The 12,262-nt window shown below is 40.7% G+C and overlaps 1 protein-coding gene across 1 annotated transcript; it reads right to left on the bottom strand.

Annotated features, from left to right (window-relative positions):
* Window positions 1–3,470: 3,470 nt before the first annotated feature.
* Window positions 3,471–11,733, bottom strand: LOC126389454 (cell adhesion molecule DSCAML1-like). Its single transcript, XM_050043162.1, has 14 exons — window positions 11,574–11,733; window positions 11,128–11,466; window positions 10,728–10,856; window positions 10,441–10,608; window positions 10,283–10,353; window positions 9,819–10,065; window positions 9,612–9,698; window positions 9,423–9,497; window positions 6,811–6,939; window positions 6,550–6,714; window positions 6,123–6,175; window positions 4,454–4,556; window positions 4,339–4,369; window positions 3,471–4,245 (listed from the first exon to the last, which is right to left on the bottom strand). The coding sequence occupies exons 1-14, from the start codon at window positions 11,635–11,637 to the stop codon at window positions 4,188–4,190; spliced, it is 1,719 nt and encodes a 572-aa protein (XP_049899119.1). The 5' UTR covers window positions 11,638–11,733; the 3' UTR covers window positions 3,471–4,187.
* Between the last annotated feature and the right edge of the window lie 529 nt (window positions 11,734–12,262).

Below are 12,262 nucleotides of genomic sequence, written 5' to 3'. Positions count from 1 at the left end.
CCAAATGCATTTTTTTCCTTCTCTAGCATTTGATAAACTCGCTACATCAATATAAAGTCTAGTGTGTTTCTATGGAAACTTAGACCTCCGAGAAGGTTGAAATTTAGCTCAAGATCTGCTCAATAATAATGTGCTATGATAAATCTGCACATTATGTTCAGTTTACACAGAGACAAATACTGGGCATCTTTATGCAGCCACACATTAAGCTTTTAGTTTAAAAGCATGCAGTTACATTTATCCAAAAAACTGTTAGTTAAAACACAAGCCAGCAGGATTTCTTCAAACAACTTATACAAGTATTTTGTTCACAGATTTTTAAAGAGTTTTCTCATGTTGTTGTTGTTTTTTTTTTTTTGTTTAACTTGTACATAATTTGTCTGGTTATAGATTGAGGAGCTTTAAGAACTAATCTGAAAATGAATCTTAATGCCTTTGTAGATGCTCAAAAGCAGAGTGCTGAGTGTTAATTGAAACTGCCAGACAAATGCTCGTATACTGTACACACACTTGCACAGCCATGAAGATACACACCAATGTGCACAAGCACACACACACATGCACACACATACACACGGGCTGCTGCAGGTCCCTCGGGGAAAGCAACAGTGCAGTATAACGTTGTACTTGGTTTACTTGGTCTACTTGGTGATGTCTCCATGGTAACTGTTATGTCTGACCTTCAAACATGTGCGCTGCCTTCCATCTGGCTCAGGTTGGCTAATCAGATCACATCAACACACAAATGCACTGACGGCTCTCATCATGAATGAAGGAAATTTTGAGGGGGGGGGGGGGGGATTTTTAGATCGTTCCCAACAAGTTTGTTTTCAATCATTGTAATTTCTTTTTTTTTTGGTTTGTTTTTTCACAGCTCACACAAAACTGGATCTGATTTCAGGATTGCTACTTGTTTTCATTCACACACTGAGAGGCATGCTATAGCTCCAACAAGATGAAAAGTTCCCTGCGAGCTGCCGTAGTTTGCGGGGGGTTTGGATAAAGACTTGATTCAATTAGTATGTCTTTCATCAGCAAATAGGCCCTACCCCAGCCCTCTGCATGCTTTCCCAAACTGCCCAATTTCTGTTCTATTCAATACTATCATAAGGCGCTCCAGAAGGGCCAACATCTGGCAGCTCCTTAGGCCCAGGGCCGTGCATCCGTTCTGGGGCAACGAGGCCTGGAGACCAGCCCCTCCTGTTGAGCTCAGCCTTTGGTGTGTGTGGTACCGATCAGGGTCTCCACTTCCTGAGTGCTGGTGCCTTGATGTGGCCAGAGTCATAGTGCATGATTTATTACAGCACTAACTCTGTCCCTACTACTAATACTGCCATTATTATGACCAAACACTCCCCTCCCTCTGCCTCAATCTCCCACCTGCAGTCTCACACTGAAGCCTTTACCAGATACAGCTGACACAGCTCTGGTTCGTGGCTTACATAAAGAGCGTTGTGTTGTTGCCTTAATGGATGTTTGTTCTAAGCAGAAGATGTTTGAAGAGGGCAGGGGAGCCATGCTGTGAATGAGGTGACAAAATTGTTTGGGCGATGACACATATTGTTAAGCGAGATCAGCTGTTTCCATTTGTGTCCCAACTTGTTGTATTGACTACTGGTTTGTTGCCTTGTGTGGTTAACGGGTGGCAGGCATGGTCCAAGGGGAACTAAGAAAAGTGGGGGTGGAGGTGACTGGGAGGTAAACTGGTTTTTGGCTGTGTGGCCAATCAAAGCGACCTCATCAAAGTCATCCAACCAGTGCTTCCCACAACCTTCCTAGCCTCTTTTCCTCTGTTTACGCAAGTGCTAACGGAGTGTAATCAACACGGCTTGAACTGAGAGGAAGGTGGATGGAGGGAGAGGGAGAAGATGATGGAGAAGAGTAGAGATGGAGGAAAGCACCAGAACCGGAAGGCTCTGGTGTTTTTGTAAGCAAAGCCAAAGTGAGGAGGCAGAGGAAAGAGGGAGAAGGGCAGCGGACAGCGGAAGCGAGGGGTCCGGAGATGAGAGGAAGTCCAGAAAGGAGGGATGTGGTGGAGTTGTGTTTACAGGCCACGGTCACACAGCGCAGTGTGGCTTTGTGTGTCAGCAGCTCTGAGTTTGCGATGGCTTACCACCGCAAAGAATAATCGAGCCTTATTTACACCACTGTAGACAATTAGTCAATTTCTCAGGAAGTGTAACACTCTGGCATGTGAAGGCAGAAGCAACAGAAACAACAGTCCCTTCATCAGTGGCTGAGTCCTAGGCCTTTTTTAGAAAGAGCAATAAACAAACATCCCTCTTGTGCCATGTGGTCCCCGCTGAGACAGGAGCTCGGGTATCCCCCCCTGTGATCCCCCATTAGGAAGAGACTCACTTGCAGGCAGCTGCCTCAAAGCTCCACAGAGGTATCAGATCTCCTCATCTTCCTCATCTCCTTAATTAGGACAATTAAGAGATTTACAGGACAGATGGATGGAAATCCAGCTGGCTGCGGTGCCTGTCCCTGAGGACGACCACGCCGATGATGAGGCGAGATCTGAGTGAGCGCTGAAGAGCTTCAGATCAACTCACTGGTGGGACTCCAGCTCCCTCTTGTGAATATTTAGGGACATTAATGGTGAGTGGTTTCAGTTGAGATTAAATGTCTTATAAAGAAATTGTGTTTTGTCAAATAATAATTGGAGTTTATTGTTTGGGTTTAATTAAAATAACTGATTAATTAGTAAATAACACCAGTTACTCGGTATTTGTGCATTTGCTAAGTGAAGGCTCCTGTTTTACTGTGATGAATCAACCTTTTTCAGTGGAGCCATTTGTAGATTTATTCAATAACTTAAAGAAAAGAGATTTTTTAAATGTGGAACCTACATTTTTTGACAATTTTGCCCCAACACTGCAGTCAAATACAACCTTTCATTGTGCATGCATTTGTGGTTTGAACTGACTTTACACTGGGGTTGTCAACGTGTTTGAGGTCAAGGACCCTTTAGCTGCAAGAGAGATGGAGCAGGGACCCCCTACTACATACACTGTATAAAACAGCATTGCATATTAAACTCGGCGGATGAAGGTCGTCAGGTCGGGCTGCAGCCTTGATGTGTATTTGCTTTCAGGTAGATGAGGGAGGAAAGTCCACTTCCACACAGGTGAGTTGTTGCAAAAGGCAAAATATGTTGGATTTGTGTTCATGTGTATTTTCAGACATATTTTGATTTTTGAGAAGAAGAAAAAAACTAAAATTAATTTCATTACAATCAGATAAGCCCAAAGTAATTTGTAAAATAGGTGTTTTTTTGAAGAATGTCCTTCCTCTGTTAAAATTTGTTGTACTTTAGCCATGCTGTGTGCCATTGTTTTGTAATTTCAAGTGATGTTTGTACTCCATACCATGTGATATGGTCGTGAGTCAAATAAATGAAAGGGGAAAAAAGTACATGTAGTGGAAGGGTAAGATTATAACCATAAAGGAAAATAGCAAAGATATGGTACCATGTAATGAGTAATTTAATTTTGTTTATGGTTATAAAATTGTAAACAACAGAGATGTTGTTAGAGAGAGAACAACAACAAAAATGACAAATAAACTGATACAAAAAGTAGAATCAAGAAATTGTTGAAAGTACAGGCCTTTAGAGCTTCTTTATTGAGTAATAAAGTATACGTTTTGGTGACACTTTATTGCGATAGTCCGCCCACAGATAGTTTAGAGTATTTTAACATTTCAACATCTTATTAGCCGAGATTAAACTTTTCAACTATTTCACTTTATTCTGTTGATGTTTAACAGATTATCTTTAGAGTATATGTGACAGTTGATGAACATGACTACATATTGTCAGAATAATTCAGCTGCACTCGAACTATTCACTAGAACTCTGCAGCATAAGTTAAGTGAATAGTTCAAATTCGATAAATTATTCTGAGAATATGTAGTGAATTATCAGATATACTAATAAACTTCTGAAGTGTTACACGCACCATATAAACCATCTGTGGGCAGACCATCCAAATAAAGTGTCACCTTTATTACCCTTTGATTAGTTTGAATCAACTCAACACACAGGTGAAGATTTAGCTCCTCCCCTCCCTCCATGACATGACAAACAGAATTATATACAGTATAATCTTATTTTTGCTAAAATTGACTGCTTATTTGTGAATTTCCACCTCGCTGCAGGCTAATATGTGGAGTAACTCAGAGTTTTACAGCTCTTGTAGTGAATCAGCGCCCCTGTAACGCAGCGCTCCATTGGTCAGCCACCTGAAAAGAAAAAGTTATGGTTCAATATATTAGAGGCAGTTACAATGATTTTAATTGGTCTAACTCTTTATATAGATGTTACAAACCACTCACATGTTCAGGCTGCCCTTTTTCTGTTTTATTCCTATATGAACATGAAGTGTGAGAATCAAGTTAAAGGAGGAAATCATGACGGACTTGTTGTGTTTACTATGACGGGAATACTTACGTCGAAGTTGCCATGTGGTTACTACGGCAACAGCCAGCGCCACCAGAACCAATGGCACCACGATGGCTGCTAGGTGAGCACTTTGATTTTCCTTAATGCTTGCCTAACAGAGAGGATTTTCAACATTACCTTCACTGGAGATACAATATGTATTTACTATTGTAAATGTTAAAGTTGCATTAACAGCTTTTTGCCACTAGGGGGCAGAACATCAAAACAAGCTCACCAGCTTATGTTGTTTCTGGCTAATTAGTTAGTAAACAACACAGAGAAAGATTAGCATTCAGTTGGAGGCATGTATCTGGCTATCTCATGAATGTGGTTCCAATATTTACTTGCCTTTTTGCTCTGGTTTGGTCTCCACCTAACATTACACCTAAGAAATTACACCCAGCTAGATGCTAACTTATGTTCAGCAGCTAACTGCTAACTTTTGTGATTTTTAAGTTTTAACCACTGGTTTTTACCTTCTCTTGTCTCTCCTGTTCATTTTTATTCTATTTTATGTATTTATTTACTTTATTTAATCATCTTTTTTGTTAGTTTGTTCTGTTTTGGTTGGTTTGCTTTGTTTAATATTTCATTATTTTGTGTCTGTGTCACTCTAATTTTGCCATGTGAAGCACTTTGGGCTGCATGTTTGAATGAAAGGTGCTATATAAATAAAGTTGAGTTGAGTTTAAAAGATAATGATGTATTATGGATGAGGCTACCCATCAGCATAGATTAATTACAATTAGCCCCACCTTTACCAGCTGAAACTTTAGTGTTACTAACACTTTATTGCATCAATAAATACAATCCAATAATAGGCTTCATATGATTCTGAAATGGGCTGTTCTGCATAATGAGTACTTTTTCTTTTGGTCCTTTAAAGGGATAGTGCACCCAAAAATGAAAATTCAGCCATTATCTACTCACCCATATGCCGATGGAGGCTCAGGTGAAGTTTTAGAGTCCTCACAACACTTACGGAGATCCTGCAGCTCTAACTGTCTCTCTGTACACCGCGTTCACGTGTGCGCGCTTGTGCACAAGACCAGCAAAAGCACGTGAACACACATGAACACGGTGCCCATGTCTCATGGTCTCGCGCAAGCGCACACACGTCAGCGAAGTGTACACAGAGGCAGTCAGAGCTACAGGCTACAATGAGGCTAAAAACAGAGTTCCAGTGACGTTTTTCCAAACAACTTTTTATGTCGGGGCTTCAGGACACTTGGATCACTACGGACAAGCGGTATGGAGATATTTTGTGGTTTCAATTATGTGTATTTGGACGTTTGAATCTGGGGCACCGTAAGCCTCCATTAGGTGGAGTTTTGTTGCTACCCCCTCTCGCCTGGGATTTCAGCAAGTGTTGTGACTGTGAGGACTCTAAAACTTCACCTGAGCCTCCCTTGGCATATGGGTGAGTAGATAATGGCTGAATTTTCATTTTTGGGTGCACTATGGCTTTAAGTATATTTTGATGCTCAGACTTCTTGTCCCACCATTGATGATGAGTGTCCCTGACTCAAACACACAGTAAATGTGTGGACTAAAATACTAAGATTCTGTAGCCAACTTACTGTGAGTGGGTCACTGTAACACAAACTTTCACATAGTCTCATGATTTGTTGTTCATATCCACAATGTTTGTCACTGAAGTCCTTCGTTTCATACTTACAGCAGCATGAGTGTCAGTTGATATGGTCGTGTGAGGGTCAACCCTGTGATGACCTGTCAGACACCCACAAAGGAAAGTAGCTAAGAGGAAGTTCTTCAAGTGTTGTTCTTCAGAAAACTGCTAAACATGCAAAAACAATACATCTATCAAAAGACCCAATCTGAGAGCATATACGGCCATATAAGGTGCGTTTCCTGTTCTCTAAGGAACTGCCATTGTGTTGAGTTCATTTATATTTTTGGGCTGCCCTGCTGAGTGTGTATAAGGGCCACTGCTTGAACTAATGATCCACAGTGTCAAAAAAACATGCTTGAATAAAGAGTTAAGCAATGAAAGCCCCGGCCCTGCTCTGATTGCCTGATGTACCACAGCCAAATACAATGGAGACGGAGAGAATAATAAAACAGGAGGAATCGAGAAACAACACCTGCTTCTCCGGTGGTGATAGTGAGGACATTGCTGGCTTTACTGGTGCCCACGCTGTTCTTGGCAAACATGCGGATGTTGTATGTTGAGGGATTTATCTCTATTATTGTAGCGTCCGTCTCGTTGGGGCAGAAGTCAACAACTGTCTTTACGTAATCCCACGAGGCTGTGGAAAAAAAAAAGATTTTACATAATAGAGTTTAGATTTTGCATTTAAATTACAGTTAACTGGCAACAAGTGAATTAGCATTACTCCTCATACCATTCACTGCTTTATACTCCAGGTAATAGCCAGTGATGGGGCTGTCACCATCAAACCCAGGGGTCCATAACAGGGAAATTGTATTGTCTTTGACCTCCTCTAACTCAATCACCGGGGGATCCGGGGGCACTTGGAGACAAACAGCAGACACGTTTAGCAAAGAAAAACAGATATTTTTCATACAGCTCAGTTTAATTTTGTGAATTTGAACATGCTTCCTATGGAGAAAGACAGATTGTGACCATCATGTCGTGTACAGACAAAAAAATTGAAATGGAAATGTGTCTTCAGCTCACCAAACACAAAAAACAACATTGCAAAAAGCAGACAAACAGTCAATAAAACAAACATACAAGGTATATAAAACACTCAAACACATTAGATCAGCTCATTGTCTGTGGCTTAAAACTCATCAGTCACATTGTTGAGTTAGGAATACTGATGGCACTCGGAATGGAGGACTTCTTAACCCTTTGAAACCTGGAGCGACATCACTTTTCTTGTGCTGCTTTCAGACGCCTTTCATAAGTATTTAAACCTTTGAACCCTGAGAAAATTGGTGTGATTTCTTTCAAACACATGGGAAAGAAGGCAATGAACAACTTGGTAAGAAATTTCCTACAAATTTCAAATAAATAAATAAATACATAGATTTAGACAAATTATTTAAAAGAAAAAAATAGGGGAAAAAAATACAAAAAAAACAGGAATATATATTTATAATTATTACATCTTTAAAATCATGGTACAGAATTATTAGAATTTTTAAGCACTTTTTTCAGGCCTTTCTCTTTTATCTTAATAATTGTGTTGTTTTTTATTTTATTTATTCTATCAATTTCTTGACTTTTTTTTTGGGGGGGGGGGGGGGTCATTTCTTCTTTCGTTGCTCATTGCCCTCCTCCCATGTTTTTGCTAGAAATCAAGACAATTTGTTCAGATTTCAAAGGCTTAAATACATTTTTGGTCACCAGAGGGACTCTATAGAGCCTCCCGGAGTTGAAGAGCTCAAACTGGCTGAAGAGAGGGTAGGAGCTATCTGCCAAAATCCTCCTCGCGTTCTTCCTCGTCCTTTCTTTAAAGAGCTGGGTCAAGGGCTTTTGTCACTTGCCAACTATTTTACTTGCCATTGTCAAGACAACATTAAAACATTAAAACACTCTCAACCATAGTTTGGTACACTAATTCTAGGATCTGCTGGCTAACACAGAGGCCACTGGGTTTCCTAAGAAGATAAAGTCCCTGTGAGCATTTCTTGAAAACATACTCAGTGTTTCCGAGGAAGCTCACATGGGAGTCCAGGGGCCGTATTCACAAAGGTTCCTAGTACCAAGAGATGCCCCTAGTGACGAAATTTGGAGTAAATTATTAGAATTTCCTAAAGTTTCTTAAAGTTAGGACCAGGTCATTGTAAAGATAAAAGTTATTCACAAAGCATCTTGGCCCTTAAAAGTGCTTCTAAGGTGAAAAAGTGTTAGGGAGCAGGGAGGAGGACTCAAGGAGGCTTAGGAGTTTCTTAATTAGAGGAGGAAATGGTGGAAACACAAAGAGGGAAATGTTCTCCAAACGCTGGATAACAGTGAGTAAATGAAATGCTAGATTGTGCAGTAATAGAATGCTCTTAAGCTTCTTAAAACACACATATCCCAAATAAAATGATCACAATACTGGAAAGCTGGAGAAATGTAACAGTGCAGCAGTGATGACTTGGGTCTGTCTCTACCGGATGATTCATTTCATTTCCACTGGGTGTCCACACCATGCAGGCTCACAAAGGGGCGTGTCTCTGACAACCAATCACATCTGTTAAAAGAATGCATTAGACCGAGCAACGGGGTCAACCACGAGGTCAACCTCACTATAGATAAAAGTTTAGTTTTCCACAGTTTCAACACGTTGGCCATCAAGTGAAACTGGCTGTCTTTAGATCTGGTTTCATGCAAATAATCTATTCTTTAGTCCTGGTCACACTGGACACCATGTTTGAAGGGCCTTAGTGTGGGGCAGGTAGGCAGCTTCACCCGATGGGCCTGTTTGCTGTAAAAGACCAACTAAGGCTGTGTCATCAGCATATCTAAACAATCTAAAATATTTGTCATTGAGCATAAATTCATTAGTAATCAGAGAGAATAACACATGCTTCCCTGGACACTGACTCTCTGTGGACGGCAGTTAAGAAAGTCTCTGATCCAAAGGACAGACCCTGTCTTAATGTTAAGATCAATAATCCTTTTTAGGAGTATATGTGTCTGTTAAAACCTGAACTGAAATCCACAAATATAACCCTTGTGTATCCTAGGATCCTATCCTTAGGATGCATAAGATGTTTCGTAACGGTGTTAAGCAGAGTCAGCACAGTGTCGTCTGTGCCTCTGTCACTCTTATATGCAAATAGGAGTGGGTCTAGCGTAGTGGCATCTAGCAAAAGGCATCTATGCTCCGATGGGACACTATACTATAACAACACTCGTGATCAAGACTAACTTGGATTTGGGCAGATCTTTTGATTCACACAGTCTGTGACAGACCTACACTGAAATAAAGTTCATTTGGATGTAATATCTGAAATAAAAGTAGTGTAAGAAACAGTCCATATGAAACACATGAAGTACCTGATGTGATACTTCTGGTGCTTTCTCCCCAAACTGTTGCAGCAGTGACGGTCTCAATTGTTGAAGTTGCATGAACTTGGAACAGAGAAAAAAACAAAACATTTTCCAGTCATAATTATTTTATTTATTTCTGTAGTTCTCAAAATGTTAATAAGAGATTCAGGAATATGTTTCATCAGTGTCACATACCTGGAGTGAAACTTGTCGTGTCTTGTATCCAAATTGTGGCAGCAGTGGAAGACGACTTAACAGTTGACGCTGTTGACGTTTTTTGAACTTGAAACAGAATAAAAATCCAATCTCTGTAAATGACTTGATATCAAACCGGCATTGTAATAAGAATTACATTCATGTTTGTAGTCGTATTTTGATATCCTCTCATGTTTTCCATCTTACCCTCGTCCAGAGTGGAGCAGAAAGGCGCAGTCGAAGCAGGTCCTATTCCTGCATTTGTTCTGGCCTGTATAATAATGCCGTATTTGGAGGAAGGCTTCAGGTTGCTCAGGATGACGCTCTCTTGCTCCCGCATGGCCGGCACACTCATGTGCTGCCACTTTTTGAACTGTTTGCCTGCAGGGTCATACTCTCTGTAGCTAATGCTGTAACTCCGAAGAACCCCGTTTCTCTGATCGAGCCTCGGAGGCTGGTCAAGAGGAAACAAACACTCTTAGAGAAGTCAAGTATTCAACACTCGTCTTTTTTTTAGAAATATAACTTGGTTAAACTATGTCTATGCACAAAGCCTGAGCAAAAAGGGTACTATGTAGAGCATCTATTTTTTTTTCAAACAAATATTTTAAAAATTGTTTTTGAGTGTGCCTGCAAATAAAGTTTGGTAATTATGAAAACTATGACTGTACCTTCCAATCGACTTTGATACTGTGAGGACTGAGGGCCTCCAGCTGCATATCCAGAGGAGGACCCTCAGGTGCTGCAAGAAAAACAATCATCCATTTTTTTTATTTCAGCTCCGCATAATTCCAACTATTGCATATATATAACTAATGACTGATCCTACCTGCTTCTTTCGTTGTGACTGTCAAAACATTGCTGGCTTCACTCATGCCCACACTGTTGATAGCGAACATGCGAAGGTTGTAGGTCTTGGCCGGACGCAAATCCATCAAAGTGAGCTGAGTCAGTTCAGGATTGAAGACTTCAGTTGTCACTGCAGTGTCCCAGGATGCTGTGCAACAGGGATGAATAGATAAGGTGCATACTTCAAAGTATAGTTTCGAAAGATAAAATCAGCTGCCAAATGTTTAAATTCTATCAAGATTATTGGGATTGTTTTCTTGTGCTTACCTTGTTTGTTCTTGAGATCAATCCTGTAGGCTGTGATGGGCCTGCCGCCATCAAACACAGGAGTCCAGCGAACAGTGACAGTTCTTTCCTTCACCTCTCTCATCTCCACCTTCAGGGGATTAGGCCGTACTAAAAAGATGTAAAAACTAACTTAGGTGCTTAATACAGCTGAAACACTCAATCAACTGACAGATAAATACAATAAATAATACTTTCGATGTATCATTTAAGTCGATTATCAAGCAAAATGTGAGAATCTTCTGACGTTGCCTCCGTCTCATGAGGGACATCTTATCCAACAGTCACTGAGAAATTCCAGTAACTAAACCTTGAATTTTGTAGCACGTCATACATGCCTTTCCCCCTCTCAAGAGATAAAATGTACCCACATGGGTCTTACCTGCCACTACAGTCAGAGTTATCTGGTGTTTGAGATCATTGAACCAGCCCGGTATTTCCACACGGCAGCCATACATCCCAGAGTCAGTCTCGTCAACCTGCCTGATGGTCAGCGACACATCACCCTCAGCAACATTACCCATGAACAGGTAACGCTCTGACAGTCTGCTGATCATCGCCGTCCCATCTGACTTGATCACCTCATTGGCACAGCCCCTGCTGGGGATGGCTCCTCGACCCCAGCACACAGAGAGCTTGCCGTGTTGCTTGGCGTCATAGTTGCATATCAGAGTAACATCTTCTCCCACTGTGGCTATGATACTGTCTGCAGACACGCAATCTGAAAAGACACAAAGTCCTGTTGGCAACTGTTTGGTAAGGTATATTAAATAAAAACTATGAATTATAATTGAATAAAAATGCAAAACATTCTCATGATCGTCTTACCCAGGAGCAGACAAAAAAGGAGACTGCAATATGGAGAGAGGCGTCTTCTGTTTGTAAAAAACATTTTACTCTCTTGTCTCAGAATCAATGGAAGGATTTAGTCCACCTGCTAAGTGACACTGAACCAAACCACAGTGTGGTTTCAGCTTTGAAATCCTTCCAGAATCACATGATGCCGTCCTTGATAGGCTCACACAAACAACTTCTGTTTTCAGAAGAGGAATGCAGAAAAGAGCTGTTTCCTTTTCGGTGGTTTTGGTTCCTTATCCCAGAATTGGCACAATGTTTCATTTTGATGATTAGACACAGACAGAATCAAGGTTATCAATACACTGTCTCTGCTGCTGTTGTTTGTTCTCAGTTCTCGTACTAACAGGGACATTCAGGAAGTTTTAAACATTCACACTCTTTCTTGAATGAGTAACTTTGCATCCAAATCTGCTACTCTTGTAACTGAGCACAACACTGGGAAGTAATCTGTTCCAGTAGAAAATATTCAAAATAACCAGAGGTGGGATTGAGTCACATGTGTCTCAGGTTCTGTACGACATCTATTGCACGTCTGTCCGTCCTGGAAGAGGGATCCCTCCTCAGTTGCTCTCTCAAAGTTCTGTTGATTTAATAAGATAATTTAGCTAAAAAGACACATTCTCACACCTTGGTTTTTTTTAGTGATAGATAAAGTTGTA

Source organism: Epinephelus moara, chromosome 4, assembly GCF_006386435.1.
Source record: "Epinephelus moara isolate mb chromosome 4, YSFRI_EMoa_1.0, whole genome shotgun sequence".
NCBI classification, from domain to species: domain Eukaryota; kingdom Metazoa; phylum Chordata; class Actinopteri; order Perciformes; family Serranidae; genus Epinephelus; species Epinephelus moara.
This window is presented reverse-complemented; position numbering and strand designations above follow the sequence as displayed.

Coding starts and splice junctions, on each gene's coding strand:
- LOC126389454 (XM_050043162.1), bottom strand. CDS start 11,637: ATGTTTTTTACAAACAGAAGACGCCTCTCTCCATATTGCAGTCTCCTT. Junction 4,557..6,122: donor CAACTGACACTCATGCTGCT/GTAAGTATGAAA, acceptor CCTCTCTGTTAG/GCAAGCATTAAGGAAAATCA. Junction 4,246..4,338: donor AAAAAGGGCAGCCTGAACAT/GTGAGTGGTTTG, acceptor TTTTCTTTTCAG/GTGGCTGACCAATGGAGCGC.